The 24,716-nt window shown below is 59.4% G+C and overlaps 1 protein-coding gene across 1 annotated transcript in view; it reads right to left on the reverse strand.

Annotated features, from left to right (window-relative positions):
* CDH4 (cadherin 4, type 1, R-cadherin (retinal)) overlaps nt 1–24,716 on the reverse strand; it is a 132,079-nt gene that overhangs the window by 21,919 nt on the left and 85,444 nt on the right. The window contains exons 9-10 of the mRNA XM_012654554.1: nt 16,795–16,967; nt 6,111–6,248 (exon numbers count right to left, since the gene is read on the reverse strand). Of these exons, the coding sequence (XP_012510008.1) occupies nt 6,111–6,248; nt 16,795–16,967 (311 nt within the window). The remainder of the gene's footprint in view (nt 1–6,110; nt 6,249–16,794; nt 16,968–24,716) is intronic.

The raw sequence follows: 24,716 nt of genomic DNA on the forward strand, positions 1-24,716 counted from the left end.
TCTCGGCTAGACTGTAATCCAGAGTCCACATGTGCACCCACCCGGAGGCAGGCGGATTTTACCTTCCTCCCCGGGCCTGGCGGCAAAGTCCCAGCTCCGAGGCAGAGATCTGCAGCGTCCTTCGTTCGCTGTAGACGAGGCTCAGAGCGGAGCGGGATTTGGGCGAGAACAGCCAGCGTGCAGGGAAAACCTGCTCAGTGTCCTCTCACAGGACCGGCGAGCGACAGAGCCGCCCACACACGTCCAGCAGGACCCAGGACCTCCAAGGTGCCTGCGCCGGACCCTGGTGGCCCCGTCTTCGGGGAGGAGCAGCCCAGCACTCGCGCCCGGCCAGCCGCCGGCTCTGGCATGCTGGGCTCTTAGCTGTGGCCCCTCCAGCGACCCGTGATGCAGGGTTCCCGCGGCTACCACTTCGTAGTCAAGGAATGGGAACCAGAGGGGTTGAGTGACTCACCTGCAGCCACACAGCTGAGGGATGGAGCTGCGGCGTCTGAGAACGCAGGGCCTTAAGTGGTGGGAAGCCGAGGCCCAGAGAGGGAAGGGTCTTGCCCACAGCCACACAGCGGGTGGTGCAGCCTCAGGAGAGGTCCCGGGACCCCTGATGGCACCCCCCACCTCCCACGTGAGTGCGTGGGCTGGTGAGTGGGCTGCGCATCCACGGACAGGAGCCGCCCTGGGCCGGCCCGGCCAGTCCTCGGGAAGGGGCCGGGGCTGCCCCTTCGCCCAGCCGGGCAGGTCACTCCCAGGACGACGCCGCACACGTTGGCCCTGGGCTTCTTGGGGCGGACGCTTCAAGAAGAACCTCAAAAGCCCGGGCCGCAGACCCCGCGCTGCGGCATTCAGTTGACCCCCGCCCCTGGCAAGGCCACTTTTAGCCCCCCGGGTGGGTGGTCTGCTCGTGACTGTGGCCACAGCCACGTGGGCTGAGCAAGCTGAGAGCCAGGCGCGTCCTAAATGCCGGGCATCCTCTCGTCCTGCCCGCAGGGGACCCTGGGGGGGACCGCCGAGTCTCCCTCTTAAAAAGCATGTAACCTGTTTTTATTCATGCTCCCCTCGGGGTGGGGGATAGGTCAGTAAAAATACGCTGTAAAAACAAAACATGTCTCATCACGTACGACTTTTAAACTGCAACAAGCCGTCCCTTAATCGCTTCATCCTGGTTTTCTAGCAGTTTTTGGCGACAGCGCCGCAAGCCCCTTCCCTGCTGAAGGCCGAGATGCGACGGGACTCGGGCCCATTAAAGCGGAAACCGTCTGCTCAGCCCCCAGCTCGAAGCCCCTGGGTGGGGACCTGGGCACCACTCGTGCCGTCTTCAGAGACTTCCGTCGTCAAGGCCGTGCAGCACAGCTCGGAGCAGGAGGTGGGAAAGCAGCTTTTGACCTGTGCTTTGACCGGGCATCGCACTCTGCAGACTCCTGCACCTCTGGCTTCTGCGGATTGTTCTTGATCGGGCTTGGTAAAAATAGCTCGCGGTGACCGTGGCGGTGTGGCCGGCCTCTGCGTGCTGGCCCCTGCCCGCCCACCCCGCGGTGGAGCTGTCCTGGCGTCCTTGCCTGCGCCCGTCTCCCGTGGACACTCCACAGGTCAGCCTGATCCTGGGTGTTCACAGACACCCCCCATGACCACGAAACCCAGTCACCTGGGAAGTCACTCTCCCTGCCGGGGACCAGCCCTCCTGTCGCCTGCCCGTGGCCCACTGCCCTGCAGGGCTGACCAGTGAGGCGGCTGCTGAATCCCCGCTGGCCTGCGTTAGACGGGGAGGGCCGTGGACGCCAGCTGGGCAGAACCCAGACTTCATCCTCTTACTCTTCCAAAGATGCCCTCCCTCTGTCCCCCTGCGCTGAGATCCAGGGCCTGGGGCCTGCCTGAGGCCACCTGGGACCTCGGAGGGACAGCGGCCCACCTCTGACAGCACATGAAGCCTGCGCTCGGCCGTTTGAAAAGCCCAGGAACGATTCTTTCTGGTAAGTGCCACGGGGTCCTCTGCCCACCGCAGGAGGCGCAGCCCAGGTGGCGCGCTGGACGGCAGCGGCTACACAGGCAGCTCAGCGCTGAAGGCTGGTCTGGTCGGTGCTGGTCGGTGCCGAGGGCTGGCGGTGCTGCTGGGAGAACTCTGACCACGATGACTCCCAGAGTCTCAGGAGGGGACCCCAGAGAGGAGGGATAGAGCTGGCGGTGGAATGATGGGATTCTCCGTTTTGGGGGATGTAGGACGATTCCCCTTGCTCCTCCCTGCCCCCGTCTCAGGGAGCCAGGCTGTCTCCATCTTTCACCCACGGGGCACGGTGGCGGAATTCTCCCCTGGAAAGGGGTTCAAGTCACCTTCTTGGGTCTCTGCTCCGGGTGCAGTGTAATTCCGGGGGGCCATCTCGCAGAGACGTGTGCAGATCAGGGTCGGCTCCTCGACTGACTCATCTCCCCGCCCACCCAGCTCCGAGAGGGGCAGAAACACCTGCTGCCCTGGAGCCGGAGCGAGCCCTCCCCCTGCCTCCGCCCAGCGCTTCCTCTCTGCCACCTGCCCCTGCATGTCTGGGGGCCCCAGCTGGGGCGTTTCCAGTGTGGCTGACAGAGGGAAGATGACGTTCAGACGGGGAACCACCTGCAAGAGGCCGTCCGCTCGGACAGTGTTCAGAAGCCCAAGGCGGCAGCGGCTGCGCCTGCAGACGCGTCCTCCTGCTGGAGCTTGTGGGGTGGGGGCAGCTGCGGGCGAGGGGAGGCCGGGTGCCGGCGGGTGCGGAGGACACGGGGGCTGGGGAAGGGAAGGAGCTCCGACTTGTCTGAAGGGGATGGAAGACACAGCTGGGGTCTCGAAGGGCAGGACTGTGCACGATGGTGAGGCCCAGGGAAGCGGGTCTGGGTTCGACTCTGTCTCATTCTGCGTCCTCAGGCAGGCCCGAAACGAGCCCCCTGGGCCTCACCTGCCTCTGGTGGCACAAACGGGCTGCAACCGTGGTTTGTGCAACGGTGGTTTGTCTGACGGCCACTGGGTTACATAAGAGGAAGCCCCGCTTCTTGGGAAATACACCAGAAGCATTCGGACACAAGGGCCGGGATGTGTGTGCTCATCCTCAAACCGTCCAGAGCACGGCAGGCACGCGTATCCATGGCGACTGCGCCGGCGGTCAGATGACAGAGCCCACTGAGTAAATGGACACGACCATTCTTTTCACTATTCCTGTTCTTGCAACTTTTCTGTAATTCCCAATGATTTATAAATAAGCTTAAAAATAATTCTGAAGCAGTTCAGAATCTAGGGGCATGGAAAGATCCCAGGGTATGAAGTAGAAGCAGCAAGTAGAGAACAGTGTCCCCTGTCCTTGGCAGGGGGCACGTGAGCACTTACCCACGTGTTTGTGCAATGCATGAAAATTGTTTCTGGTGGATTTCATCTCAAAGAAGGGGACCAGGGAGCTGGGTCTGGGGCGAGAGGGAGGTTCCTTCCTCAAGGCAAGTCGCTCTACCTTTTAAATGGTCGTACCACGTGCATGAAGTACCTAATCAAACACTCAAATGAAGCCAGGTGCGGTGGCTCACGCCTGTAATCCCAGCACTCTGGGAGGCCCAGGAAGGAGGATCGCTTGAGCTCATGAGTTTGAGACCAGCCTGAGCAAGAGCGAGACCCCGTCTCTACTAAAATTGGAAAAATTAGCCGGGTGTGGTGGCGCGTGCCTGTAGTCCCAGCTACTAGGGAGGCTGAGGCAGGAGGATGGCTTGAGCCCAGGAGTTGGAGGCTGCAGTGAGCTGTGATGACACCACTGTAGTCTACCCGGGTGACAGAGTAAAAAAGCTCATACAAAGTTTTAAAGAAGAGAAACTGATCAAATGAAGTGGGCGATGTGGTGAAAGTCCGTTCACGAAAGGGAAGCCTCTGGTCCACCCGTCCTGACACAGTGACGGGGATGAGTCTCCGGGGCTTTACGCTGAGATGGTCGGACACGGGCCAGTTACGTGTCTGCGTGGCCCGTTCACAGGATGCTCCGGAACAGCTGTCTGCGTGGAGGGCTGAGGCAGGCGCGGCAGTGGGAGCACCGTGTCTCCGCGTGGGTGGGGGTCGTGGTGCCGACTCCGGTGGCGACGCAGGCTCCTGGGCAGCTCGTCAGGACGCCCGTGAGTCGCCCTCTGCAGTGAGCGACCCCATCTCGCCCAAAGCGGGGGGCCGACAGCTCTCTGGAGCCTGGGTCCTGGAGTCCGTGGGGTGCCTGCTTTGGGTCCTGGTAAATTAGACTTTAGCCAACGCTTTTGGACACAAAAGGTGGAATTTGCCCATTTGGCGGCAGGCGGGTGGGGCCTCTGTGAGACCGCCTGCCCTCCAGGTCAGCCCAGCCTTAGGTGGCTCGACCCCTAGCTCAGGTGAGGAGACAGACGAGTGGACCAGGCTTGGGGCAGGCTGGGGGCTCTGGGGCCCCCCAAAATACCTCCTGAGCACCTGCTGGCATGGTTCTCCACGAGGGCTGGGCCGAACCCCTGACCCCCAGGTCGCCACGGCGCCTCACATCCCTTCCTCCTGCTGGGGACAGACCCACTGCTGGACTCAGCCTGGCTCCCTTATGCCCTGGTTTCCATGGCAACCACAAGGTCCTGAGGCTGCTTCCTGGAGGAGCTGGGGGGGGTCCCTGAGGTCAGGAGAGTGGACTCTGCTGCCACACCCCAGCGGCCAGACTCCAGCAGGCTGGCACCGGGACAAGGCTGCGTTCTGGTCCCTGAGCACCTGCCCTGCCGTCTGAGGCCCCGACTCGGCGGATGGTTCTGAGCACCGCGGGGCCGCCCAGGACCACCCCAGGTGACACCCTGCGCCGGGCCCGAGAGCGGGTTCGTGCCTGCGTGTGGGACCGGCCTGGCTCCTCAGCACAGGTGGTGGCATGGATGGTGCTGCCCGAGGCCGCTCCAGGAGGGATGAGCTGGCCCAGGTCACGCACCAGTGGGCCTGGCACGAGCCATCCTTGGCGGCAGTCGCGTGGCCCTGTGGTTGTCACAGAGGGTGCGGCAGGACCGGGCTCTGCTTGGCACACCCCCTGGGGCCCTCTCTGGGGCAGGGAGGAAGGACAGCTGGGTCTGCGGCCAGCTGTGGGTGAGGCCCCACTGAGGCTGGGGCCTGGGCATTGGCGTCCCCCCAGGTCCCGGGGTGGCTGCTGCTCCCTGCGTCCAGACTCCCTGGGGCGCTGGCCGTGAGCCTCTCCTGCCCCCTCGTCCCTGTCTAGAGGACAGAAAGTAGACGCCAAAGCTGCAGCGAGACACTGAACGCCGCCCTCTCAGGCCAATCGCATGAGGGCTGCTGTCCCAGGGCTCAGTCTGCATTGGCCTGGCTGCTCTCCCCGGCCGCACTGCCAGGGCCTGAGCCGGCTCCCTCTGCGCGATCTACCTTCCGCCCACGAGATGGCGCTGCGCACCCACGGCCCACCGCCTCCGCCAGGTCCAGTGGGCCCAGGGCTGGGGCACCGGGCTGGGGTGGCCGGGCTTTGAGGGGCTGCGGCCCTGTGATGCCTTCAGCAAACCAACCCGCCCACCGGGAGCGCTGCGTTGTGGAAGGAGGGTCTCCTCCCTCTGATGGTGGCAGAGCTTCTGGGGTCCAATCCCAGTGCTCCCCCGCGGGCCACGTGGCTCTGGGCAAGTGACGTGCTCTCCCCAGGAGATAGGCCACCACTTGGTCCTGACCCTGATAGGGCTGGTCCAGAGCCCTGGCCGTGCCTGATGGGGGGGCTGCACAGATGGGCTGGCACCGTCGTGACTGTGACTACCACCGACACCAAGGCCATGGGGGCGTCCCCCAGGCAGGCCCCTGCACACGCAGCCGCACACGCAGCCACACACACGCCTCCAGAAGGGGCTGTGACGTCAGCCCAAACACCGCTGGCCCCCCAGACCTCACAAAAGTGCCTCCCCAGCCGTCGGTCGGCGCTGGGCTGACCTGGAGCACAATGCTCCCCCACAGCGGGTGACCCTCCGGGCTGAGCCCCGGCCCTTCCTGCTGCGGACGCCGGGAGCAGAGTCGGCCGTACCCCTGTGCCCCGCTGCCCAGGCCTTTGGTACCATGGACCTGTCACACTCCCATCAGACGGCTGCAGAGAGGCCGGCGCGGGCCATGCGTCCCCGTGCGGAGGCGAGGGACTCACCGTGCTCGTGGTGAACTCTGGGGGGTTGTCGTTCACGTCCGTCACGGTGATGATGGCCGTGGCGGTGTTGGACAGGCCGTAGTTCAGGTTCCCCTCCATGTCTGTGGCCTGAACGATGACCGTGTACTGCTGCACCTTCTGGAAGGGAGACGGGTTGGGAAAGAACCGTGAGTCGGTCTGATTTTGATTGACAGGGCGGTTATGAGGCGAGATCAGTCCCCAGAAGGCAGGGGAGGCTGTTCTCCCGCGTGCTGGGACCGTACGCGGCGCAGCGACCCCCCAGCCTCTCGGAAGAACTTCTCCTGCCCTTGCCCGTGTCAGGTGCGGCGTGGAGGGGTCTGACTGTGCCTTCGTCTCGGCGGCCCTGCCTGTGACAGGCGCAGATCACGTGTGATCAGACAGAAAGGAGAACGCAGGCCCCAGGGAGCGCCAGCGCTGCTCTGGGTTTGGAAAACCACGGAGGGGAAATTTGCAAAGCGAGAGGCCATCCGGAGGGACTTCATTTCTTGTGTGTTTACTTTGTCCCGCGGAACTGCGGGTCAGAAATTCAAATGGGAAGAAAAGACAATCCCTCTCCCCTCTCTCTGCAGGTGCGGAGATGCCCGCAGGTTTCTTGTGAGGTCGCCGTCGGAGGAGCAGTCAGCGTGCGGGTGTGAGGTCTAGAAGGCAAATACGGCTGGTGGAGCCAGTGCGTTTTACTGGGCATCGGGGAGTCTCAGCCCTGCCCCACCCGGCCCTTGCCAGGGGTCCAGCGTGCTGAAGTCCCCGAGTCAGCAGAGGTGGCTTTTCCACACCCCTTTCTGACCCAGGTGACACACGCTTCTGGTCTCAGAGAGCTGCTGGGAGCACAGCCTGCCTCTCACTGGCACCCTTAGTGGAGCAAGGATTCTGGGGACCAGCGTGAAAAGGGACCTTCTGGGACGTTCTCCAAGTGACTGACACTCCTGAGTCTTGCTCCTGTAAGAGGTTAAAGGAAAGACCAGTTCCCAGACATGCGGCTCAGTGACACCTGCTCAAGGTCCAGAAATTGGCTCCGTAAGGAATTATACACAGCAGATGGGTCACCACCATTTTCCCTTTCCATCCATCCATGACCCATCCATGACCCATCCATCATCATCCGTCCGTCCATCTGTCCTTCCTCCCCCCCAGAGCAGCCCCAGGCCGCCTGGCAGCTGGTGACAGATGAATAAATGAGCCCAGCCAAGGCTGGGGGTTTCCCAGCACCCGCTGCGGGCAGGGCAGGCTGCAGTTCGGGGCTGGGGACGGGGGAGGGGGGGGGAGGCGAGAAAGCAAACTGGAGAGAAACGGTGAAAACCCCGCTGGGCCACGTGAGCCACGCGTTCCCGCTCACTGTTCCAGTGACCAGCGTGACTGCCGCGTGGTCCTGCCCCACTTCACAGACGGGGACACCGAGTGCAGCGAGAGACAGGCAGTGACACTGCCGCTCCAGGGCCACGCCGTCGGCTGGGGCAGAGGGAGGTGACAGCTGGGGTCCCCAATGCTGGCCTGCGCTCAGGCTTTGTCACAGACGAAATGCAGATGGCACCAGCGGCGTCCACAGCGACATTAACCAGGATGCCGCGTGGGTCACTGTCTGAACGCAGGATGACATCACACAAAGACGGCGGCTAATGATTGGCGGCCTTGGTGACAACATGGTTGGGGTCGGCCTGCCAGGCGCAGATGGGGGCGTGTTCGGACATTCGCCGGCCTGCGTCCTTGCGCGTCATGACGCTGCTCCTTGCAGGGGTCCCGTCCCTGAGGTTCCTCTGCCTCAGGGTCCCAACAGAAAGGAAATGTCCCTCCCTGGCCACCAGAGCAGACAGCAGCCAGCCCCTCCCTGGCCGTCTTCCCTCCATGCCGCTCTCCCTGCACCTGCGGGGCCGGCCTCGCTCTTGGTGGCCCAGCAGGGGCAGGAGCCGCCGGTCTCTGAGTCAGGGTCGGCCTCTGGCCAGGACGCTGCAGAGACAGGCTGTGGACGGCGCCAGCCCTGGCAGACAGGCTTGGGAATGTGAATCCCAATGCCAGGTGCCCGAGTCGCCCCGCAAGGGGCCCTGGATGCCGGCCCACGGAGCTCATGTCGTGCGTGCCCTGCCCGCGTGCACAGGCCGCGCCGTGGGAGCTGCCGGCCACTCTGCCAGATGTGCGTCACGTCAGTCCTGCCCTCCCCGAGGAAGCGGAGTCAGGTTTCCCGAGAGGCGCAGGCAGCCTCACGTTGGAAACTTCTCCGTTTCTCACCTGAGTTTCTCTTATTCTTTACAAATCTGATTTTCTTCTCCCTCCCAGGACAGATTCGGAAACTGAAGCTGCAGGGGGAGCTAAGCATCTTTCCAAAACCGGGCAGGGAAGCGAGTGGGCCCTTCCTCCTCGGAGGGCTGCCCCCTGCCGGCCTGCACAGGACGCCCTCGGGCACCCTGGCTGCCCTGCTCGGCAGTGCTGCGTGGACACGTCTGTGTTGTCGTGGGTCCCCACTGCAGTGCGGCCAACTGAAGGGCCAGACTGGAGAACAAGAGGACGGCAGAGGCCACAGGGAGGGGTCTAAACGGAGCGACAGGAAGGGGAACGCTAACCCCTAGGGAAACGGGGTCTTGTCATGTGACTGCGGCATGCCATTGTTCTGCCAGTCTTCATCTCTTCAGTTATGGAGTCACAGCCGGTATGCAGAAACCACTGCGGGGTACTGTGCTCCGAATACATTGAGAATAAACACTTTGGAAACACAGGGACACGTATGTGTGCACATGTGCGTGTACACACGTGTGTACGCCTGCGTATGGATGTATGAACATGTACACGTGTGCATGCACACTCGTATGCATACACATTCACGTGCATGTTTGTATGCATGTGCACACATGTATGTGTACAAGAGTGTGCACACGTGCACATATGTGAACATGCCTGCACATTTGTATGCATGTACATGCATGTGTGTACGCCTGTATGTATGTGCTGTGTGCTTGCATGAGCCTGTTTGTCAGCCGATTGCCACTAGAGGGCGGGCCAGGCTCGGATGTGGGAGGCAGGGCAGGGCCCTTCCCGGCCAGGCGGGGCGGGAAGCCAACGCAGCAGGAAGAGATGTCCGCAGGTCCCAGAAGACCCGGGGCCTTCCCAGGGGCGTGGCCTCTGATACGAGGCCAGGCCGGCTGGGCCCCAGGATTAACAGCGTCTCTGGGACGCAGGCAGGCCCCTGACCCCGTCACTGGGGCCACTGCCCCTTCCAGAATGCAGTCAGGGCCACCGGGCGTCCCTACAGACAGACATCCTGCAGATGTGCCTGGTCTGTGCTTAGTGGGGCTGGGCGGGAGGCTTGGACGTGGTTATTTTAAACGGCTCAGGCGGGATTTTGTTTCTTTGCCTAAAGCCCATTTCGTCCTTTGCTCTGGGCAGGCGACGGGACTCCAAGTCACCAGCAGGGCAGGGCCTGTGTCCAGGGTGCTCTGGGCCTCCTGGTGCCCTCATGGACTGCGCCGCTGTTCTTGTACCAAGTGGGGCCTCTGACCGGCCCCGAGGAGTCCGGGGCGTGGTGCCCTCCCCACTTTGCCAATGGTAAACTGAGTCCTAGGAAGGCGGAGGACTGCCTCGAGGCCGGGGCTGGTGAGTGCTGTGCTCCAGAATCCAGCAGCCTCCTGGACCTCAGGGGAAAGACAGATAACCCTGGGCTCAGCTCTGAATCATGCAACCTCCATGCCCCGGGTCAACCCTCCTCGGCGGTGGCTGGCGGGCAGCGGGCAGTACTGCACGCGTGGGGCTGGACACCTGGCAATGTCCTGAGCAGGGCCCCTGCCGGCCAGCCGAGCCCTCCCCGCTCCCGCTGGGGGCAGAGCACAGGGCAGATGTCCCTGGCACCGGCCACACCGTCAGCGCCGGAACCGCAGTGAATTCATTAAAACGCTTGTGGCCATCTCCAAGTTTGAGAGGAGGGAAGAAAGCGCAGCGGGCCGTCCCTGGGGCTTTCACCCACCTCCCCGAAGCTCGGCATGTGCATTTTGCAGAACATCCATCAATAATGCAGTCGCCGGCCTGCCCTAGAAAGGCATCAAAGCTTCCCGAGCAGAGCGTGCCCGCCTGTGCCAGCCTGGGCGGCCAGAATGCCCGGCGATGCCGCCCCGGGCCCAAGCCCGGCCTGCGGCGCAGACCCCGGAGTTCTCGCGGGTGCTGCCTCCCACCCCAGGGCGAGCAGGCCTGTCCTACCCGCTGGGCTGCAAGCATGCGTCCCCGCCACTCTGCGCCCTCGCGGTGATCTGGGGCCAGTATGGGTGTCAGTTAAGGCTGAAAGCCCCTCGGCCCAGACTCACAGACCTCGTGTCCCTTCCTCCACAAATGACGCCGGAGCCAGCGCAGGCACTGCCACTGCTCTGGGAGGTTCTGCAGCCCCGGTCCGGTCAGCGCTGTTCCCACTCCCCCTCCCTGCCTGCCACCCTGCCCCGAGGGGCTTTCTGGGCTGTCACTGCTGGAACCTCTGTCCCCTTGGGCTCTGGGAGGAGCAGATGGGGTCCCCCCATCCTCGGGTCGCGCGGCACTGGGGTTCTCAGCGTGCAGGAGCGTGATCGGGGCCTGGGATGAGGTGCTGGGGCTGGGGAGCGCGGGCGCCGTGGAAGACGGGCGGCGGGTGCACGCGAGTGAGGCAGTTACCGCGTGGCCTGGCAGCTCCTGCTCCGTAAATACCCACAGGCGCGTCCGCCCGTGTTCTCAGCAGCGCTGCTCGTGGCGGCCGGAGGTCGAAACAAAACGTGGCCCAACCGCACAGCTGAGCGCGCTCAGCCGCAGGGAGGAGTGAAGCCCTGCCACAGCCGCGGCGTGGGTGGGCCTCACAAACACGCTCCGTGTCGGAAGCCAGACACGGCAGCCACCCACGGAACAATTCATGTGAAATGTCCAGGCAAGCCCAGAGAGGAGGGAAGCGGATTCGTGGTCGCAGGGGCTGGGGGAGGTGGGGAAGGGGATGGAGGAGACACGGGAGTGAGCTTTTTGGGGTGACGAGGAGGTCCCGGAACGAGGTAGAGGCCAGGGTCGCACAACCTCGCGAACGTACCAAACACCACCGAACTGTACACGTTAAAGGAGCGAATTTCGTGGCATGTGAACGACACCTCTGGGCGCAGGCTCTAAAGCTCTGGTGTCGACCCGTCCCCATCTTGCCGGGGCCCACGGGGCTCAGCACCCCACCGTCCACGCGGGTGTGGCTCACCGAGCTGGCGGGTGGGGTCTGCGTCCTGCGGTGGTCCCAGCACAGCCTCCACCCTGGACCCCAGGCTGCGGAGACGGGGCCTACGCCAAGCCCCTCCCAGCCCAGAGCCCCCAGGCCGAGCCCCTCCCCAGGAAGCCTTCCCTCCTCACCACAGAGCGCCTCCTTCCTCAAACCCCGCAGGCCTTCGGGCTGTGCCGCTGCTCTGGTGTGGACAAGACCTGTGGGCACAGCCCACCTGGCCAGGTGTGTCTCGGGGCATCCCCTGCGACCCAGCGCCCGGCCCCCGCGGGGAGGCACTCAGCCCTTCCTGCTTCGGATGCAGGTCCCTGCGTGGTGAGGGCTGCTGGCTGGGGCTCCCTGGGCTCGGAGGGTGGGGCCCAGCACGTCCCCCTGCTGGGTGGCCCCCAGGCGATCACAGAGCTGAGAGATGTCCCTGCCCAGCCACAGCCACCCCTCACCCACTTGGGATCTGGCTTCCCTGGAGGCCTCACTGTGGGACGGTCCCGCCCACATCAGAGGATCCTCCCCAGACTTCCATGCCTGTTCCTCGCACCGCGGGCGGGAAGTTCGGCTACCTGGACCCCTGGCTCCCTGGCCCCGCCCTACTGCCCCATTGCCCCACCCAGAGCCTGCCAGGTGTCTGCACTCTGGGTTCCGGGAGGGACCCCCGACGCTTGGCAGCCAGGTCTGCTTCCCACTGCTCAGAAACAGAGAAGAGGCCGACGCTTCTCAGCCCGAGGCAGCAGCTCCCGCCTTGGCCTCTGCCTGGGGGTGGGGAGGCCGAGAACAAGGTCTTTGCTGCTAACTACACAGCACGGGCACCGGGTGGGCGCCTGGACCTGCCTGCCCTGGGGCTTCCTGTCCAAAGCGACGCGGTTTCTGTCCTGTGTCGGCCTTTTGGGTCTTCGGGGACTTGTGGCTGCAACGTCCTGGTTGACTTAGTGCCACTGAGGGCAGCAGGGACGGAACAACACACGTGGGCGATGGGGAACTTGTAATAATAAGCTGTGACAGGTGCCGGCGGTGGAGGAGCCAGGGCGTGTGGACACGCGGGGGCAGGAGGGCGTGTCCCACGCGGCTCCGACATCATGTCACACTGCGGGTGCGCTCCGAACACTGTGGGACGGGAAAGCACTTTGTCCAGGAGGAAGCGTATAGACCACGGGAGCAGGTGATGACTGGGATGGGAGGATGCTATTTTCTTCTTTGTGTTTGTGTTTTCTGTTATAAATGTGCCATCTTTGTGTTAAGAAAAGAAATCAACAGGCCTTATTGTAGAAAAGAGGCCAGTTCCACCTTGGCGGCTGGGGCAGGGTGTGGCTGTGACTTCGTGAGCTGGGCTTACGTGGCTGGGAACGTGGCTCTGTGGATTCCCAAGCAGGGGCCCTTGAAGGCGAGTGACGGCTCCGGCTCAGGCCGGGGGCTGCCACGCGCCCGCACCTTCCAGGCGCCACCAGGGCCGCGTGCAGGCGGCACAGCAGCGGGGTTGGGGCCCAGACAGCAGCCCCCGGGCTGGGTCACTTCCTCCTCTCCACCTTCCTTCACCTCCTCTCTCTTCTGGGCGGGAGCGGAGGGACCCGCGAGACCTCCAGGGTCCAATCCAGCCTGCGGTGAGTGGCGGCCGATTGTCTCAATTGCCAGCGGTTTTTCGTCTGAGCCCACAAAGCCATATTTGGTGTCTTCAAAACAGGGTTCCGTGGAAATGATTCGGAAACCAGCCGGGAGAACAGCCCTGCCACGCCCCCACCCAGACCCCACCCTCCCCGGCAGACCCGGGCTGGCCTCCTGCCGAGTGGCACTTTCTGAACGCTGGGAGCAGGTAATCAGTCTTGTCACCAACGAGTGTGCTCTGTCCGAATTCAAACAATGTGACTGTGTCACTTAAGGCTGGTGACGGTGATGGGGACGTTCTGCAGCAGTGGGGCACGGCGCGTCATCGCTCTCCGGGAAACCTTTTCATCCGCCGCCAGTGCAGGGCGGGGGTCTTGGAAAAATACCGGGAGGTGTCGGTTCTGCTTCCCCCAAAGCCTTCCGGACCATGAGAGGGTTAATCTGGCCACCCTTGCTTGGGAAGAAGTTTCAAGCCGGTGGAGGTGACCAGGTGACTGTCACCATGGACCGAGTTTCCAGTAACGCAATCATCTTCATCCAGGAGCCATGGGAAGCGGGTCCGGGAACCACGCGGCTCGGCGCTAATTACGTGGCACAGCAATCAGGACAGCGCGGGCGCGAGGACGTCACTCGCGCCTCCAGAAAGGAACTCGCGCGGCGTGCGCACCTTCTTATTAGGACATAAATATTCTCATCAGGGAAGAACGCACGGTGACCGGGATTAGCAAGAGGAGCCTCTTCGAGGAGGTACACGAGAGACTCTCGAACAGCTCGTGTCTTATCGAAGTCTCTCCTGACATTTTAATCATGTAGAAACGCTCAATTTACATAGCTCTGCCTAATTAGACACCGTGCCAATTACGTTTGTGGATTTTCCCTCCTAGAGATGACTCTCTCCGTCAGATGGGGGCCGGTGCTGAAAGGAAGTACCGTGGCACTTTCTCCCCAAAGACGCTTGTCGCACAAGGGCAGGGGAGAATCCTGCTTAGAAGGGAAAAAAGAAAAAGCAGCCGCTGTACTTACGCGTCCTTCTTCAGTCCGGCTGCGCAGACGCCCGGCCAGGGCAAGGCGGGCCGGGCCGGTGGGGAGGGGACACGCCGGGGCTCGGGCAGAGGCAGAACCTGGCCCTGGGGGCAGTGACTCAGGCCAGCGAAGGTCCATGGGGCCCCAGCCGGGCAGGGGTGTCGGGTCGCTTGGGGTCGCCCTGCTGGTTCACTGATGCCTAGAAGGGGAGGCCCCAGAGCCGTGGTCTTAAAACCCGGTGTTGTTTGGCTGTGTGTCACTGAACGTTGCCAGCCAGGGTGTCCGTGGTCGGGCCACGCTGCTTCTGCTCCAAGAGCGGTCACCACGAGCCACTGCTCGGATTTCCCCTGGGAGGCTGGCGAGGGACGAGTGGGCAGCTCGGAGCCTAGAGCGCAAACCCACGCGGAATCCAGCGCGTCAGGGAGGGGCTCGCACCCCGAGCAGAGCCGCCTGCGTCTCTTGGCAGCTTCCGTTCCTTCCACCCAGAGCCAAAGGCAAAAACTGTGGCAGCGGGAAGGAGGGTCCGAGCTGGGGACGGGGAGGGGTCTTCATAAATCTCTGAAAACCCACCTCTAATGGCTTTTATTTATTTATTTATTGCATTTTAAAAAATTTAGGGGGTGCAATGTTTTTTGTGACATGGATAAAGTCAGGGCATTCAGTGTACGTGTCACCAAAATAGTGCACATCGCACTCGATGGGTAGCTTTTTCTCCCTCACCCCCCAGAATCCTCCCTTCTTGGTGCCCAATGTCCTCTGCTGCTCTTCGGACCATGTATGTCCCTTGTTTACTCCCACATATGAGTGTTTGTTCTTCCGGTCCCGAGATACTTCACTCAGGATAATGATCTCCAGTTCCAGTTTGCCGCAAAAGATACTATTTCGTTCCTTTTTATGGCTGAGTGTACTCCATGGTGTGGTGCATGCGGGCGCACACACACGCACACACACTCACGCACACACGCACATGCATGCACACATGCACATGCACACACATGCCCATGTGCACACACATGCACACACATACACACGTGCACACGCATGCACATGTGTACACACACACACATTTTCGCTATCCACTCATCAGCTGATGGGCACTTGGGTTGATTCCGCATCTTTGCAGTTGTGAATTGTGCCGCAACAAAGGTTCAGTGCAGGAGTCTTTTTTACAAAATGGCTTTTCCTCTGGGGACATACCCAGTAGTGGGACTGCTGGGTCGAATGGCGGGTCTACTTTTAGTTCTTTGTGGACTCTCCATGCTGCTTTCTTAGCGGTTGTACCAATTTACATTCTCATCAGTGGTGGATAAACGTTCCCTTTCCACCCCAACCTCACCAACATCTGTTGTTTTTTTACTTTTTAATACTGGCGACTCCAACAGGGGTAAGGTGGCATCTCATTGTGGTTTAATTGCATTTCCCTGATGATCAGTGATGTTGAGCACTTTTTCATGTTTTTGGCCATTAGTGTGTCTTCTTTTGAGAAAAGTCTGGTCGTATCTTTTGCCCACTTTTTGATGGGGTTGTTTGTTTTTTTCTTACTGATCTGTTTGAGTTCTTTGTTGATTCTGGGTATCAGTCCTTTGTCAGATGTATGGTTTGTGAGTATTTTCTCCCGTTCTGTAGGTTGTCTATTTACTCTGTTGATTATTTCCTTTGCTGTGCAGACACTTTTTAGTTTAATTAAGTCCCATTTACTTATTTTCTTTTGTTGCTGTATTTACTTTTGGGGTCTTAGTTATAAATTCTTTGCCTAGGGCAATGTCTAGAAGAGTTTTTCCTACATTTTCTTCTAGAGTTTTTATAGTTTCATGCCTTACATTTAAGTCTTTAATCCATCTTGAGTTAATTTTTGTATATGGCAAGAGAGAGGGGTCCATTTTCATTCTTCTGCATGTGGCTGTCTGGTTTTCCCAGCATTTATTGAATGGGGGGTCCCTCCCCCAGTGTATGATTTGGTCTGTTTTGTCAAAAATCAGTTGGTCGTAGCTACATGGTTTCATTTCTGGGTTCTCTATTCCATTCCACTGGTCTAGGTCTCCATTTTTGTACAAATACCATGCTGTTTTGGTTACTATATAGCCTTGTAGTATGATCTGAAGTCAGGTAATGTGATGCCTCCAGATTTGTTGTTTTTGCTTAGGATTTCTTTGGCTATTCAGGGTCTTTCTGGTTATATATGAAATTTAGGATTATTTCTTGTAGATCCGTGATACATGATGTTGGGATTTTGATGGGGATTGCATTGAATCTGTAAATCAATTGAGCAATATGGACATTTTAACAATATCAATTCTTCTAATCCATGAGCTTTGAAACAAGCAGTCTTGCTTGGAACATTTTGCAGGTGGTCCAGCAGCCAGCTGGCCTCCCTGGGACCTGGTCGTAGGTGGGGGTTTCTGAGTGGCCAGGGCTGGGGCTCCCTCGGCACCCGCGCCATCACAGAAGGGTGGCAGCAGCTTGCACGATGGTCCAATGTGAAGACGCCAGGCTCAGAGGCAGCGGCTTCCAGGCAGCTGTGAGTGTTCAGGTCCTGAGAGGGGCCGTCAGATCACCTTGGACCTGGAGCTCTGCTGTGGTGGGACCCCGAGAACCTCGAGGGCGTCCCTGCTTTTCTGAGCGCCCCACCCTGCGGCCCACACCAGCAGGCCCATCTGGAAACCGCGTGTGGTACCAGCTCAGTGATCTCCCAGGGTAGCCGGCAGTGAGCCCTTGAGAATCGGCTTTGCCGAGTCCTTGTCCCTCCAGCCTGCGCAGGGGACAGACCTCGGGCAGCTCCCGATCTCGTCCCCCTGCACCATCGGGACGGAGAACCCCCAGGCTCTCCGGCCCTGCGCGGCCCGTCCCCCGCCTCACCTCCCGGTCCAGGCCAGCCGCCACCGTCACGATGTCTCCCGTCTCACTGTTGATGGTGAACATGTTCTGGGACGGGCTCTGAGGCGTCTGGGTCACGATCCGGTACCGCACCATCCCGTTGGCCGTGGTGCTGTCGTCAGCGTCGTTGGCGGTGACCGTCATCACGTAGGTGCCTGGAAAGGAGAGAGCAGCTCAGACGGAAACTGCCGCCACACAGGCTGCGGCCGCCAAGCGCACACCCCGGGCTGCGCTGCCTCCTCGCGCAGAGGGATCCTCACCCGGCTGATGGGTTGCTGCTGTTTTGGGGGCCCCAGAGAGCCCCAAGGGTGCTCCTCCCTGTGTGCATGAGGTAAGGGGCTCTTGCTACACCAGCCCTGGGACTTTGCACAGTTGTTACATGTCTGGAACATTCTTCAAACTTCCCCACCTGGCCAACACCCAGCCCCAACACTACTTCCTGGACCCCCGGACTGAGTCATGGGGCCTCGAATGTTCCTCCTTTCCGGCCTCACCCACTTGCATTTAAACAGGTGTGTGTCTGTTTCCCGCCTGTTTCTTCTGGGAGGTTACAGGCACCATGGGGACAGGTGTCCCTCACGCTGTGCCTGCATCCTGGCACTGAGAGGTTGCTGTGAGTATCTGTGCGCGGTGCCTGCGGGCCGGAGGGGTGGTGGCCTCCGTCTCAGGGGGAGGGTCTGTGAGGGGCCCGAGGCACCGGGCGCAGGCGGGCTGAGGGAACAGGCCCTGCCCCATCCCCCTCCCGCTGCAGCCCTGCAGGGAAGACCCCGCCCTGGCCCCCACCTGGGCAGGAAGCAGGTGGCTCTTGGTGTGTGTGACCAGGAGTTTCTGCAGCTTTCAGCTTCTACTGAGTAAAAAATTCTCAGAGCAGAGGTGCCTTACACAAATGGAAAGGAGAGCAAGTGTGGAGGGGAGACGGGACTTGTTTGGGGGGCACAGGCCCCACGTGCTCGTCTCCAGAGGGGCGTGTGGCCGGGACCAGGCTGTCCACGCCACGGGCGGTGACGCTGCCAGGCCCAGCCCCTCCCGTCCACTCCTCACTCCACAAACGCACACTTTTGATTAAGGTGTAACTCACGTACACCATGAGGTTTGCCCTTTTAAAGTGCTCAATTCAGTGGTTTTTAGCATATTTACAAAGTTGTGCAATTGTCACCAGAACCTAATTCCAGAACATTTTCATCTTTCCAAAAAGAAACCTGTCCCCATAATAGTCACCCCCACCTCCCCCAGCCACCGATCTGCTCTCTGTCTCGATGCGTTTGCCAGTTCCGACACTTCGCAGAAATGGAACCCCACACCCTGTGGCCGTCTGTGTCTGGACTTTTCCACCAGCCTGACGGCTTCAAGGTTCCTTCCTTTTTCTGGCTGAGTCGTACCCCACTGTGGGGGCCACGCGCTCCATGGCTACGCCAAGCCCGTGCCATGATGCTGTGCTCAGACGCGGCGGTGAGGACAGGCAGACAGGCCCGGCCCCGGCCCTGCGTGCTAGCGAGGGGCAACAACAGGAAGGACGTCCTGAGAAGCGCTTTGCAGGGAACAGAGCACACACACACGGACATGCACACGGACACGCGGGATGGCAGAGACGGGGGCCTGCAGGAGCAGAAAGGGCCCGAGAGACGAAGGGAGTGGGTGGGAGGAGGAGGAGGCCTGGGGCAGAGGGGCAAAGGCCCCGGGGCAGGGCAGGGCTCTCAGGTCTGAGCCACAAAGGGAGGGGGCAGGGGTGGGTCGAGACGGGCTGAGTGTTCCGACTTCATTGCAGGATCACAGGGAAGCCCGTTTTCATCAGGGCAGTGACGAGATCAAGTTTACGTTTTTCAGCCGAGCACACTGACAGACCGGAGGCAGTCGGCAGCACGGGAGGGAGTGTGCGCAGCGCCCAGGCTCATTTGTTTATTGGGCTTTGCAGAAAACAGGCTGTCATCAGACCAAGAAGACGCACCTAGGGATCATCCACCAAGACACTCGTCCCCTCGCTCAACACATCTTTGTTAAGTGTCTTCTAGGGAAAAACTGGGAACTTGTGTTTTTTAAGAGCCCTAATAAAAAACATCTCCAACTAGACCTTACTTCACGAAATGGATAAGTTCCCAAAGAGTTGCGTGTAAGCCCAATTTTAATGAATTTAATTATCAACAGAATTTCCCCGGAGGTACTCGGAATTTAAAAGAAATCCAGAAAGTTCTGTTTTTTGCAAATGGTGGACTATGTTGTTTTAAACTAATCTTCCTCCCAAGGAAAACCAGAAAAGCTGGACAAAATATAAACCAAAGACATCTCTTTACAGGCACCAGAGACCCACCAAGAGGCAAGAATTTGTGGGACTGGCAGGAAGGAGAGCCCGGCACCGGGGGCCGTCCGTTTTGTAAGGCGTTTGCTGATTCCAGAACTGCCCGTGGACAGGCTGAAGAGCCGCATGGAACTTTCCATGGACTTACGGGAATGGGAATAAAAACCGAGCTCAGGGTTTGCCAAAGAGGAGGGGCCGTGGAAAACCCCGTAGTCTTTGGGTTAAACCTCGAAGGGCAGCGCCCCAGCAGTGAGGACGATCTGGAAAGAAACAGCCTGACAGAAGCTCAGCTCTAATTAAGGAGGTGTAGGTGTTACGGTGATCTGAGATTATCACTGTCCCTGCCAGGAGCAAAGATAAATCCTCCATGGAGACAGGTAACACCACACATAGCCTCAAATTATTTCTGCAATTTTTCATATACAACATGTGGCATTTAATTAAGCACACGAGAAGACAAAATCTGACGGGAAACAGCAGACACTAAACAGACCCAAAGGAGATTCAGATAATGGAGTAATCAGATGCAGATTTAAAAAACAAAACCAACTTAGCTTAATATGTCCAGGAAATTAAAAAGTGAAAACAGAAAATTTTGTCGCACAACTAGAAATCATTTTAGAAAATAGAATGGGAAAACTCTATTTAAAAAAACTGAGATTAAGAACTTAAATGAGTTTAATAGTAGATTAAATGCAGCTAGAGAGAGAATTAACTAATTGGAAGATACATTAAAAGAAAATATCCACACCAGAACAATACAGAGTAGTGCACGAAGACACACGTGACCTTAATGTGCACATCGTACGTCCCAAAGGGCCAACGAGAAAGAAAAGGCAGAAGCGACGTTTGAAGAGACAAAGACTGAAGAATTTCCAGAACCAACAAAGGATATTAAACCAGATTCCAGGAGCACCGCAAACCCTAAGCAGGATAAGTCCAAGAAAACCACAGGCAGTCCCATCATAGTGATGCTGCTAAAAGCCAAAGCCAAAGATAAAAATTTTTAAACAACTGGGGATTTAAAAAAGGGCATAAAGCTTTTAAGGTAGCAGTAGTAAGACTTAAAGCCGACTTCTCCATCGGAATAATGGAAGCTGGAAAACAATGGGATAAAAAGAAATAATGAACAACCTAAAATTCTTTATTCAGCGAAAAACAAAATCTTTCTAAAATAAAAGTGAAATAAACACACATTTAGACAAAACATAAAAATTCGTCACCTGGAGTCCCACCCTAAATAAATACTAAGGGTATTTTTCAGGCAGAAGGAGAATGAGCCTAGAGGACGGCTCAGGAGTGCGGAAAGGTGTGAGGAACGGTGCACACATGCATAGTTCCTATGAACACACGACACGGACACACGATGTTTGCATAAAGCACAAACACACTGGGACACCTAAAAATATGAATTGTGAACAACAAACATAATTTTGCCTTGTGGGATTTTCAAGCTGCTTACCAGATAGGCAAGCAAACAAACAAACGGACACCTGCAGGGTTCCCTCTGTGCCGGGGCTGCGATGCCGGCCGGGCTTGGCCGTGTACCTGAGCCTCCACACAGCACGGCAGCCGGGGCAGGGCTGGGGATGTCGTCGGGATTGGTGGTGACAGAGTCTGGCTCCTTCTGGTTCAGAAAGCCCGAGGGAGAAGCCACTCAGCTTCCCCGGCCGCTCCGCTCCGCCTGGTGCAGAAGGGAGCCCCGCACCCGTGACGCGAGGGTGGCAGGGATGACGGAGGGGACGCGGGCAGGTGGGAGGAAGAGAAACCCTCACGAACGGGGGAGAAAGGACCACGCGTGTTTGTTGTGTTCGCTCAAACATGGGACCAGTTGGGTTTCACAGGAGTGACGGGCTCTTCTGGCCTGATGGGGACGTCGGGTCCTTCTAACCACCCAGACTTGCTTCCTCGCGCTGCCCCCGCCCTCCCCACCACACTGCCGGGGCCTCCGTGCAGAGTGTCATGTCTCAGAGCCCCCCACAGCGGCCCGTCGTGCACATGGGGAGCTGGCACAGCATGTGGGGCGCGGCGAGGGTTTACCCTCGGAGGTCTCCTCTCCTTGGCCCCACCAGCGAGGGAGGGCAGGGACGGTGGGTTAGCCCAGGGCTCACGGCACCGGGACCACCTATCCACTCTGACGCAGAGACCCCCCTGCTCCTTCCGGCGTCTGCCCAGTCAAGAAGTCACATTAGCAGAACAGCGAAGACTCCTCCCCACGGAGGGTCCCTGTCCCCCAACAGGGAAAAATGCAGGGTCTCACCCCATGACAGACACACTGAGCTGGCTGCAGTGTTCAGCAAAGTGGTCACCAGGTAGACAAGGCAGGTACCAAGATAACCACTGGGCCCGGGAAAAGTGCCCAGCACTGCTTTGGGTGTCTCGGCACTTTCTGCCCTGAAACAGCGGCTGGAACCGGCCTCACTGGTCGGAGCCATGCTGCTGTCCTGTAGCGCCCTCAGCTACCTGCGACACTGAAACGCCGCCAGTGGAGAATTATAACATCACTAACATAACAGGTGCGTGACAGCTATGACGATGCTCCTGCCCTGTGGGACACAATGTAAAACTTCACGGGACTCACCGGGGAGAGATTTAAAGCGACACCACAGGGTGGCGGGTGCGGACTTTGCTAGCAGGAAGCCCCCGAGGAAGGAGGTCCCCATCCGCCCAGGGGCGGGTGCGCTAGCAAGTAACCGCTGGTAAACTCGCCCCACTCGCCAGGGGCTGTGTCCGCATCATTCTGTGGTCTCGTGGCCCCTCTCGGTTTGAGGGGCGGTTTTTCTGTACCGTCCTGGGATTTTCCCCAAACACCGCGTGGGGCTGGATAGCTCTGCTACGCCACATCTGCCCCCACGTGCCCCAGGGCAGCCTGGCAGCAGGGCAGCCGGGGGAGCAGGACACAGCCCCGTCTGCGACAGCGGGCGTTTCACGGCCCGTGGTGGGTTTGGGAGCCGACGCGTTGGCACTTCTTTCTCCACCCGCCATGTCCCCTGCATGCTGTGGAGCTGGTCCCCGAGCGTCCACCCGGCGCCGTCTGCGTGGCACCGAGGTGCACCTGCCCCGTTGCATGCCGGCCCCGAGGCAGGGCCAGCCAGCTGTCTCCCCTCCAACTCCTCCAAGGTCCTGCCCACGGCCGATGGCTCTAAGATTCCCTTGGACCAAATTCTTTCCTTCCCCCAGTGTCCCTGTGTCCCTGTCCCCAGGATGCCTGCCCTGGGAAGGGTCCTGGAGTGGGTGGACCCCTTCCTGGGGGATGAGCCGGTGGCCCGGGGCCAGACCCCACAGTCCCCCGGCGTGGCAACGCCGCGACTGTGACTCAAGGGACTGGTCCGTTCTGTGGTCATGCTCGTTCGCCGAGCTCTAAGCGACATCGATCAGGGCTGCAAGTCTCTGCTGGCTTTTGGTCAAAAACAATCCCAACCTCAGATCTGATGGATGCAGCAACACCCCCGTTTTCACTGTGTGCTTCCTGCACTTGTAGAGGTAGAGTGTCTTCCGCACGGAGAAAGGTCTGGACGTTCCCCGACAGCCCGAGCCATGGCGTCATCAGAGCCATGGCGTCATCGGAGCCATGGCGTCATCGGAGCCATGGCGTCATCAGAGCTCGGCCACCTCAGCAGGCTGCACCCCGTGGAGAGGGACCTGTTCCCAGGAGCCGCTTGCAGGGCCCTCACTGCACTAGCTGCTGGTTAACCCAAGACCACCCAGCACTGCTGCTTCCTGCAGCCACCGCCCCCAGGGCGAGGGGTGGGTGGGGCAGGGGCTAATGAGCAAGGGGAAGCCGCCATCACAACTGGGCTCAATTTTATCGTAAGTTCTTTGACAAGAAGTCCCTGGCTTCCAACCCAGCGCCTTGACTGGCAGACCAGGAAATCAGGTTTCAGGAAGGGTTATCAGGGCTTTAAAATCTAGGGCTCAGAGTCAAACTTGCACACTCCCAGAGAATGTTCTGGAGACAGGGTGTGTGTGCATGCCTGCACCTGGAGTGTCGCATCTGTCGTCTCCCCGATGGCTTCTATCTCTCTCTCCACTCCCGAGGACGGACGTTGTCCCCAGAACCCCCCCCTGCCTTTCCAGGGGAAGGGTGGACGGTGGGGCTGCCCGTTGCTTTCCGGCAAATTACAAAACGTGCTAAGTCTGAGCATCCGACTTCTTTTGCTAAGCTCAGGAATCTGCTTTTTAAAAGCAAATGATACACTTGTGATAATTCTTTCTGGTTGCAAAGATAAAACACATTCACAGTAACTGCCACCTGTTCCCCGGACAATCCCAACGGTACAAAGCGGAGAGGAAACACCCGTGACGCCCGCCCTGCAGGCCTCCCGCCACGGCCGGACCTGCAGTCTCCACCGCAGACGGGCTCCTGGCTCCTGCTCCTTCTTTTAAAACCAACTTTATTATTGATCAAAGAAATGAAGGAAGACATTTTCCACATGCCAAATGAGCAAAAAATATTTTAAAATAGTGATGGTTCCTAACGGCGATGACATGCGACAAACTGGTGCTCCCCACGGCGCCCGAGAGAGCCGACGGCCTCAGCTTCCCGCAGGCAGTGTGGCGGCCGCGTGGAGTGTCTGCTCAGCAGAGCCACCGCTAGGAATCCACCCTAAGGTTGTGCAGCGTGCAGCCCTGACCGTCCACACCGACGGTTCCCGGGAGCAAAAAGAGGGCCCCGCACAAGCATATGCTGAACACCTACTGTGCGCCAGACACACCTCGGCATTGTGCGCACACCAGTGACAAAGCGGACGGACAAGCCCTGATGGGAGGGTGGGGGTTAGAGGGCAGGCAGAGGGCCTCGGGGACAGAAACCTGCTGTCCCACCTGTTGGTGACAGTATCGGGCTGTACCAGGGGGCTTTGATTTTGCCAGATGTTACTGCATATAAAAATGAACAATGACCAGACCACATGTGAAAAACAGAACTGTAACTCACAGCTGTAGCAACCAGCCAGAACACCAACTGTTGTCTACACCAACCAGCCTGGGAGCCAGCCCATGTCTACACTAACCAGCCCAGGAAACCAACCCATGTCTACACTAACCAGCCCATGTCCACACTAACCAGCCCAGGGATCCAGCCCACGTCTACACCAACCGGCCCAGGGAGCCAGCCCATGTCTACACCAACCAGCCCAGGAAACCAGCCCACATCTACACCAACCAGCCCAGGAAACCAGCCCACGTCTACACTAACCAGCCCATGTCCACACTAACCAGCCCAGGAAACCAGCCCAGGGATCCAGCCCACGTCTACACCAACCGGCCCAGGGAGCCAGCCCACGTCTACACTAACCGGCCCAGGGAGCCAGCCCACGTCTACACTAACCGGCCCAGGGAGCCAGCCCACGTCTACACTAACCGGCCCAGGGAGCCAGCCCATGTCTACACCAACCAGCCCAGGAAACCAGCCCATGTCTACACCAACCAGCCCAGGAAACCAGCCCACGTCTACACCAACCGGCCCAGGGAGCCAGCCAACGTCTACACTAACCAGTCCAGGGAGCCAGCCCACGTCTACACTAACCAGCCCAGGGAGCCAGCCAACGTCTACACTAACCAGTCCAGGGAGCCAGCCCACGTCTACACTAACCAGCCCAGGGAGCCAGCC

Source organism: Propithecus coquereli, unplaced genomic scaffold (genome assembly GCF_000956105.1).
Source record: "Propithecus coquereli isolate 6110/MARCELLA unplaced genomic scaffold, Pcoq_1.0 Scaffold442, whole genome shotgun sequence".
In the NCBI taxonomy this organism is placed as follows: Eukaryota; Metazoa; Chordata; class Mammalia; order Primates; family Indriidae; genus Propithecus; species Propithecus coquereli.